General features: G+C 45.4%; 1 protein-coding gene across 1 annotated transcript; it reads right to left on the reverse strand.

Annotated features, from left to right (window-relative positions):
- Positions 1-643: 643 nt before the first annotated feature.
- FAM69C (family with sequence similarity 69, member C) lies at positions 644-7,338 on the reverse strand. The gene is made up of 4 exons (XM_009333505.1): positions 7,333-7,338; positions 5,821-6,498; positions 1,803-1,967; positions 644-1,063 (listed from the first exon to the last, which is right to left on the reverse strand). Exons 1-4 carry the CDS (start codon positions 7,336-7,338, stop codon positions 848-850), a joined length of 1,065 nt encoding a protein of 354 aa, XP_009331780.1. The 3' UTR covers positions 644-847.
- Between the last annotated feature and the right edge of the window lie 2,165 nt (positions 7,339-9,503).

Below are 9,503 nucleotides of genomic sequence, written 5' to 3' on the forward strand. Positions count from 1 at the left end.
ATTCTGCTCTCTGGCAAAGGAGTGCTTCTTATCAAGTGCTCTGATGTACAAGTGCCTGAGGCCTTGTTCACATGGGAAAATTCAGTGGCATTATTCATACCTTTCCACTGCAGAATGTGAGTACCCACATGGGAACTCAACAAGAATATAACTATTTTGCTCTAGAAAAGCCCTAAGTACCTTCATGAAGTTTCTCCCCAGAAAGTTAACTATGGCACAGGTAATGCAACACACCAGAGAAAACGCGTTTGGGGACATCAGAAAGGACTGTTTTGTACAAAAGCAACTCTTCACTCGTGTGACAATACATTTCCCTGTTTGAGATTGTTTTTTTCACACAGAGCACTCTGTCCCTACTTTAAAAAAACTCATTCTACAGAGAAATTAAAACAAACACCATGCACATACTTATCCACACCCACCCACCCACTATTTTAATTATTGATATTAAAATCAATTTATATTAGTCTTGCTACACTTTTCTTCTGTAAATGCGTCTTCACTCTGAGCACCGCACTCAGATGCTATCTGAGCAGTGACTGCAGCTCTTGGTAAGCAAACGATGTGCTGAATGCTGATGGAGAGGGCTGGCGCTAGCTCAGGAAAATAAGCAAGAACAGAATCCAGGTAATGTAAAACAATTTCACACTTGAAAGGATATTAACCGGACGTGCTGCACCTGCAGCCATGAGTTTCATTTGCATAGGAGAAAAACAATCTCTGTGCTGTAAATGTAATACGATGGGTAGGAGGGATGGAAGAGAGAGAAAGAAAACACAGACTGCCTCATATACGGTGTGACTTAGCAGTGGCTGCGATGTGGCCTTTGCAGTTCTGCCTTTTGTGTCTACTCTGCCCTTTGCAGTTCTCGCTGAGTGACCCGAAGCAGGTGGTATAACTCAGAAAGAGATTTCAGAGTCCTCTGGTGCCCAGCAGCGTCCACGTGCCCTGGCTCAGCACACTCCTGCACAGCCTTCTGCAGCTGCAGCTGCAGGGGGAAGGAAACCAATGGTCCTCTGAGATTTGGGGAAAACCAGCGACGGAATATTTTGTCACAGATTACCTGGGGAAAGGAAAAAGAACAGATTGTTGTCTTGCAGGAGCTACAACTAATGCCCTGCTGCTTCTCTAGGACTGTGGCAAAATGTCATCTGAATCCAAAATGCCTCCAGCCATTCAAAGAGGAAGGTATAGAAAAGGAGCATCCACAAAGGCTACGCTCTAGCTGAGGAATCCCACTTCTTCTCAGACTGCCCTTGCACTTCTGCGTAACTGGTGGTGAGGGCGAGGGGGTGCGAGAAGCAGGCAAAAGGCCGCCAAGCTACAGTCCCCCAGCCTCTCTGCTGCGCTAGTGCCTCCCACCAGCACAAGCTGGGTGAGCTACAAGACACCTCATCCCAGGGCCAAGAACCCCACGGACTCCCCTTTCCACTACATCCGCGCACTACGTCTGTAGAGTGGAGAATCGCAGCCGTAGCCGCCCCACTGCTTACACGTGGAGAGCCCCGACTTTACCATTAGTGGAGACAGTAATGCCAATCCCCTGCCCCTACTTCCTTCACTCTCCTGTCTGAGGCATTGGGCTAACAGCTACACAAAACCACGGCAAAAAAAGCCACTGGTGAATATAAAGATCTGTTTGCGTGCCTCAGGATGGGATTTCTGAACATGACTGGCACTTATGTGGCCATGTTTAAAAACCTGACTCTCTTCATCTCACAGTCTCCTAGCACATACCATGCATTTTATAGTCAATGTGATTTTAAAAGAAATGGATGCATAAAGCAGCTGTATCTACTCACTTGCAAGTTGTTATTGGCTCTCTGTGCTCCACATTTTCTGATTTTCAGATTGCATTTTGAAAAGCAATCAAAAAAATTACAGTCTTCGTCTCCTGTGCAGTTCTGTTCAAGGATGTCCCTCATTTTGGGTTCAAAAAAGGCCATATCCACATCAATGGCCACCACCTGTGGATCAAAACAAGCCATCAGATGTGGCACAGCACAGCCTGCAGGACAAGGCTGAGCAAGCCTCCTTTGATGCTTGCTTTTGGAAATGCTGTGCTGAGAGCATCCGCCAGTGGAGAACTGGGATCACAATGAAAGGACTTTATTTTGCTTAACTGAGCTGCATTAGTCTTATAAATACCACTTTTTAAACAAAACCAGCCAATGCTTACGACACCAGGAAAGGGAAAATTATTTGTGGACAATATGCATCCCTGGGGACAACTGGATTGATTTGCCTTAAACCAGAACTATATCCAACTTGAAGATCGATTTCCTTGTTGTTGCACCTTATGCAGATGGCAACTCAATCTCTTAATTACGTGATGGTGCAAAATTACCCACAGGCCAGAGGGTATCATTTCACAATTCACCGTTCAGACTAAACCCCTGACTTTATCATCGTGGAGAGGAGCAGTGGGATGTGCAGAAGTACCTGCACCTGCTACAGCTCCTCCAAACCTGCCATTGCATTCAGTGGGTTTGAGTCTGCTCAGCTGTAGAGAGATCCCTGAGGCTGTTGAAAGTCGAGACTAGCTTTGCCCAGTCCTGTTTGCTATGGTTTGACTCATTTATTGTGCATGGTTCTTGTTCTGCTTGTCCAGAAATATGGTCCATTGCAGAGCCCAGCCAGCCATTGGTCTCAGCAGAAAAAGCAAGGACTGAAGACATCAATCAGTTTCCTCGCCCTGACACGAGGCTTGCAAAATAGTGAATACGCAGCACCCTTGAAGAGGTCTGCAGAGCTGCTGCCTGTGCCAGGCTTGAAACCATTCTGGGAGTGGAGGGCTGTAGTCTCAGTTTCTGCCAGTGTCACTCCACCCGTGAACAGGTCACTTAAAAAAATCAGAGCAATAAACAGGGAAAGAAAGGAAGCCAGTAATGGGATGGCAGCTGCTTGACATGAGACAAACTGTGGGTGACCACAGTGAACGCAGCCGGCCTTCAGCGCCATGGATGCAGCAGTCGGCGTTCGTTCAGAGTCGCACTTAATACTTGACAGCCAGGGCCAGAGACTCTCCCTTGCAGCAGCTGACACACATTGTCATGGAGGGAAACGTCTGGGACCCGGGCAAAGCAGAGTTACTTGGGCTCAAACGATAGACTCATGTTTAAGATTCGACCTCCCAAATAACAGGGGAAGCTGAACTGCGTGGCTGGAGCAGCAGCTGGATCAACCCCAGGAACTAAAGTTGTCTGGTCTGGTAGAAGGCCAAATAAACCTTCCACAGGCAAAAGAAAGAACAAGGTCTAACCTTCGTTTTATTCTACTTCTTTTTCCCCAGGGAAAATCTTAAAGAGATGAGGCATAGCTTAAAAACTCAAGTATTTTTAAGCTTCTTGGAGAGCTTGATAATGATGACGTAGCCTAAGGAATTTCACACGTTTGGACAGGCAATTTTTTTTTTTCTTTTCTTCTTTACTTCCTTAAGCTTTCTGCAGTTTTGCTGTTCACGTCTTTGGAGAAGAGACAGTAAAAGTGGTGCAGGGTTTCCCAGTCCTAGGGTCGCTGCATCAGCACCCTGGTGGGTCTCTGCCAGCACTGAGCACCTTTGACAGTCTGATCAATTGCTTCGCTAGGAAAAAAAGCCCTGGTTCCCAAACGTGTGGCTGCCAAAGGATTCAGTGGTTTCACTGAAGTTCATCTGTTAGAAAAATGTGTGGGCATCCAGCCAGACCCTGTGAAGATAGATCTGGGTGACACTCTACCTATGAACAGCTATATTTTGGTGGGGTTTATGATTGTAATTGATGATGAAGGTACCTAAGAAAAAGCAGGAAAGACCCAGCTTGGCTCCTGACCTGATTTGAAGTCATGTTTAAGGTGCTGTAATCTTTCTAGTTCTTTCTGAGGTGCTGGTAAAATAGGAAGCTCTCCCAGACCACTGTATATTCACCCAGACCTCCTTCCAACTCTGCCCTTTATTAGCTCCGTGGCAGCTTAAAATTCCCCTGGATGATCTACCAGGCAGTGATCTCTCTCCTCCATGCTGCAGGAACAGTATGTGAAGGCTGGAGTGAGGGCCGGAGGCTTATCCCCACCATTTGAAAATAATCCTCAAAGTAAAACTATTGCACTCAAGGCACATTTCTTTGGGCATTAGCAGTCTCGTTGCTGGGATGAGGAATAGTGGTGCTATTATGGGTGTTTATTATTATCCTATACAGAGCACAAGAAACAAGCAAGTGAAAAAATTGCTTAGAACAAACATGAGGGACAAAAAAAGAGGCTGCCTTGCTGTGTCCCTGTTCTGGAACCGGTTGATAAAACCGCCTAGAGTTTCTGCTTCTCACTCTCCTTCCGTCTTCACCGATCAGAAGCTCTCTCTGTCGTCCCCATCCCCCCCCACCCCCGGCAGCTTTCTGTCTGTGTGTACCTCCTGTCTCCCAGCCCAGTGGGGTGAAAACAGGTGATACCAACAGGCTGTAAGTAACGTACAACTGGGAGAGCCATGAGTGAGCAGCAGCTCACTTTTTATTTTTTAATTAATTCTCCTAGAAAATACTAAATTAGAGTACTTTCCTATACCAGAAGGTGACTGCTGTCTCTTTGGACCCCAGAAGTCACGGGAGAATCCCGGAGAAGCAAGCCTCGCCAAAAGGTCTCGTAAGGGAAGACACAAGCAATGTTCTTTCTCTTTTCCTAAACGAAATCTCTTTTCCTCTAAGCAGGTGGTAAAACAGATGCTCTGGTGTGTGCTCAGCCACAGGCAGTCACAGCCCTGCGTAACTGAAAAAGATGGGCAAAGCCTGCCTTCAGGAATCCCTGCCGTACCTCACTTTGCCTAAACACTGGTACGCTTCTCTAGTTTCTTGCTGTAGCTCCTCACCCATTCCCTGTCCTGCTGCTGTATTGCACCTGAATAAACAATGGGAGGGAGGAAGGGAAGGGCGAAGGGGAAGCACTCTGATTGCTCTTAATGGCTACATGTTTAGGCAATGTTTGTCTAGTACTCTGAAGATGCAAGTGTTGTATTAACACTCAGTGAGTTCTGAAAATAGCATTCAAGTCCCTGAAAATGCTTTATTTTCACTCAGAGTGCAGAAACTCCACTGATGTCACTGCACATTGTCAGTCTGGTTCAAACACTTACTTATTGCACAGTGCCTCCAGTCCGTACACACAATTCCCACCGAAACCAGTGGAATTTCTGTCCACAGAATGCAAGATACATTCAGCAATGTGGTGTTGAGCTACATCACTACCTAGAAAACATGCATAGCTATTCAGGTCTGAGTTACAGCTGTAGAATGAAAAGTCAAAGAGTAACAGCACCAGGGATTTTCATGTCACTGTCCTTGGATCATTTCCAGACCAGATAAGCTGAACACTAAAGCACAAAGATGTGTGTGTTTGTATGTGGGGAGTTCCCCTTGTGCCAGGTCAGAGAATTCAGCCTTAGCTTTCAAGTTCAAACAGTTTTTCCTTTCAGCATCACTACCAGAAATAGTTGCTGTGACTCAAATTACAGCTTCATCTACAGCTTTTGAGATCTCCTTGCCTTCAGAAGGTATCCCCCACCACATCCAAGGGACCCTGTCGGTGCCGGTGCCTTTGAGGAGGTGAAACAAATCAGAACTGAGCAAACAGTTCTCAAAACAAGCAGCGGGATGTAGCGCTCTGCAACGTGGCTGCACATACTACAAAGAGGAAAAGCAGTAGAGAAGCTCCCCTGTCCCTTGTAGACGCATTGGTTTTGCAAAAACTTGGCCAAAAGCTGTACGAGGAGAGAAGTGTCATTTTTACTCAGCCACTTTCAGACTAGAATTTGACCTCAAATTGCTGCAACACAACCCCAAAGACTCAACTTACCGTGAGATCGTGCCTGATAGCGAAGTTTTCTGGTTTGATGTCACACAGGTGAAGTCGGTGAGAGAAATCATTATCAAAATGCTGCACCATGTCCAGAAAGCTGAGTGCAATGTCAATGATGGCTCTCACCCTGCTTCTGTGGCCAGCAAGGGAGGGACCGACCACGTTTTCCAAGGGAAAAAGAGTTTTGTGCCAGGCATGTCCAGCTGTGAGGTACTCCACAGCATAAAAGTGTCCACAAGAGCCGATAATTCGTAGCACGTGTTTGCTGAAGTCCTGCAGCAAACTGAAGTAGATATATTCTTCCTGCTGGAGCAAGGACCACATGCTGGCCACCTGTGCTTTCCAACGTGGTCCTTTCTTCCTTGTCCACAGGGGCCCCATGGTATTGTTAGACAGTTCTAGTCCCAGGACATTTTTGACCTCCAAGGCTACCATCAGCAGAAGCTCTGTTTCAGGAATATCCTGTGTTTCCACCTCCTCTAGCATACTGAGATGCTGGTAGCTGGAGAAGATTTCCTTTTTGGATTTCAGGATGATGGGCCGGCCTCTCCAGTCAGCCTGGATGACCTTCTTACCTCTGTCATAGTAAAGGCAGTGTTTGTACACCAGCTTCTGTGCCACACACAGGTCTTCACAGAGGTCGCCAGTCAGGGCTCCGCTGCTGTAGTCAAGACACTGGAGTGAAAGAGCAGAATATTCACAGCAGGACCATACACCCGTGGACCACTTAGAAGAAAGGCAAAGAATCAACAATAGTCCTAAGCTCAAGACTCTTGCAGCAGTTGTTACCACAAGCACACACCTCCTACAGCCGTTGGGTTATTCAATGGTTTTTCAGAAGTCTCTAGAGACCTTTTACTAGGGGAAATCTTGCTTCAAAATGGGGATTCTTGGGATGGTAAAGGACAGGCAAGGAAATGCACTAGATGACCTGTTGCTCTTAAGTTCTTGCCACATATGAATTCAGCGAGACAAGTTTTGAACACACTGGCTGCGCTATGTGAGATTCTGGGCTGCAACACTTTAAGGCACAGGAGATGAGATAACTTCCAGCGTAATTCAGGACTTCTCTGGAAGGTTCAGGGCAGTATAACTTAGATATCCCCACTTAAACTACAGGAAAATCCATGGGTAGCTGGATTGCTGGGACCTTCCACAGTCCTGCATGTTTCAACTTTGTGCGCAACATGCCCTGAATGACGCTGTAAGAACCTCTTTCTGCACTACCAGAAAACACAGAGGTTGCGCTCAATGCCTCTTGGACAAAGATCTTTCAGAATTTTTAGATATGTAAATGCTGTAGGACAAAATGACTTTTCCAGTTTTTATATGTACTTATCAGAAATGATATTCTAATATGAATTACTTTTTTTTTTTTAATTGGAAAAAAATCAGCCCATGGAAACATGGGAACTGCTGTTTGATAGTTAAGTGGTCACTGCAAATTCATACAAGAACTGCAAGGATTCCCTCACCAGTCCTTCCTTCAACCCATAATTGCTTCCATACCATCATTTCCAAAAGTGTAGGCCGTTGATATATTCCTATGGGCATTCAGAAGTGCAGCTGCAGGGACTGCTTTGGGCGAATCAGTAGAGGGGATGATCAGAGGTCTCTGGTGAAAGGGGAATAGACCGTGGGGGTGTAGGGAGCCAAACATCTGGGAGGTGGCTTGACAGTGTTAGCCTTCTTCATTGCTTTCTGGCATTTGAACCTGCATTTAAACAAGTTGGCAGCTCCTACTGCATGTGGAGTACTTGCAATGGCTGCCTGACCCCCACCTCATTTGTGACTTGCTGTTACATACACAAGAAACATGATCATAAAATTCAAGCGGTGTATTTTCTTAGGACAGTCTCTGAGGTGTGCACCGGAGGAATACGTTCTGATGCCAGGCAACATTCAGAGTTCAACCTTAAACAACACACTGGGGAATGGGTGGAGGATTAAGTCCAAAATCCAGGAATGGTGAAAAATTGACTAAAACAGCTCACTGAGGGCAGTTCAGACAGGCATAAAATTTATTTATACTCAGATGTTCTCACAGCCCAAATGAGAACATTCGATGCCGGCAAGGAGAGACAGGTAGGCAAACTCTAGGATGAACGTCCTGACCCTGAGTCCAGGGTGATGTACATGTGTGAAACACACACATCTGCATCCACATCCACATCAGGATGGTCAAGCAGACTCACTGGGCTGTCCACAGACTTCAGAGCATGCAGATCAATGTTCTTGCTTTTGAAAATCCACTCCTATGAATGTAGTACAAATTTATTTTCCCTTTTTAAGTAGGAAAAGTAATTTTCTCAACAGAAGTACTTTAGCAGTTCTTACCATCTGGAACTCTAAGCAATTTTAGAAAGAAGATTACAAACAGAAGGAATTTTGGGGGTTTTCTTTGGAGCATAAGTATAATCACATTTAAAATCATTGCTCTCCTATTGAGAAGACCACAACCTAACTCTTCTTCTGCTACAGTAAGAGAATATAGGATTTAGTCTTGTAATTGGGCCCCCACAGGTGAACACTTGCCCCTGTGGACAATTTTACTGTGGTCCATCAAGTTCACTCTTAGAGGGTCCATATGCATGGACCTCTTGCATCTAGAAGAACACATGCCCAGAAGACCCGCAGTCAAACATGTGAACACGCAGCTTATTTTCTTGTGCTGCCATCATGTCATTCTTAATGGCATTAATGAGAAAAAGTAGTTGTGGAAAAAATAGTCTCACTTACATTTCCCAGACATAGGAGATGAGTCATTTTTGAACCTGGCTGCTGTTTTGGGCTTGTCCGCTGTTCCAGTTGAACCCATAAATCTTTGATTATTAACCTAGTATCTGACAAACAGTCTCTGAATCTGATTCTTCTTACAGTGAACTTGCGCAGTGTTTTGCAAATGAGGATCTGTGAAACAGGACTTGACCAAGGAGTTCCTGGTCTCACAGTGATGAAACACAGATCTACCTTCCAGAAGTAACGTTCTCTGCTGGTCACCAGTGCGAGCAAGAATTTCAGAAACACTTCCTCAAATAAGCAATCAAGAAGTTTGAACAATTTTCAAGGTGTCTCTCTCTACTCATAGAATGTAGTGAGTTGTGGGTCACCCAATGGCTTTAAAAACCTCCTCAGTTTCCTGCTCATTGTAACCTAGAAGGTCAGCGAAGACTGACTGCACCTTCACGTCCTCGCTACTCCCCCTTCCCCCCATTATTCCAACTTCTAGTGTTTTATGTTTTGCCATAAGCATAACACACTAAGTAAGCATAGCTCCCCAGCCCTCCCACTATAATCCTTATTTTTTCAGCCCCTGGATGATTTTTGTGGTTTTATTCCCTCCCTGTTTCTTCTCTCCATTTTTCTCTCTCCCAACCTTAGAAGCACAGACATCAGAACTGAATGCTGTTGTCCAGTGCTGCAAAGACAGCCAACAGCCCTTCCCTAATTCTCCTTTTTGGAGACATTCAAAAGATCATAGCAGCCTTTTAGGCACAGACTGCACTGGTAGTTCATGCTGAAGCAAATATTTGACCCCTACGTCCTTTCCAAAGTCATACAGTTTTACAAGACAGTCTTCCATCCTACTGGCATAGCTTCTACTCTTGTGCTCCCCAATGTACTAGCTTGCATTTTACTGTATTAAAACACATTTTGGTGGACTGAAAACATTTAACCAG

Source organism: Pygoscelis adeliae, unplaced genomic scaffold (genome assembly GCF_000699105.1).
Source record: "Pygoscelis adeliae isolate BGI_AS28 unplaced genomic scaffold, ASM69910v1 Scaffold140, whole genome shotgun sequence".
Lineage (NCBI taxonomy): Eukaryota > Metazoa > Chordata > Aves > Sphenisciformes > Spheniscidae > Pygoscelis > Pygoscelis adeliae.

Excerpts from the sequence above, each read along its gene's own strand:
- FAM69C (XM_009333505.1), bottom strand. Across the intron at positions 1,968-5,820 it reads CTATCAGGCACGATCTCACG|GTGGTGGCCATTGATGTGGA; the intron begins GTAAGTTGAGTC and ends TTTGATCCACAG. Across the intron at positions 1,064-1,802 it reads GAGCCAATAACAACTTGCAA|GTAATCTGTGACAAAATATT; the intron begins GTGAGTAGATAC and ends TCCTTTCCCCAG.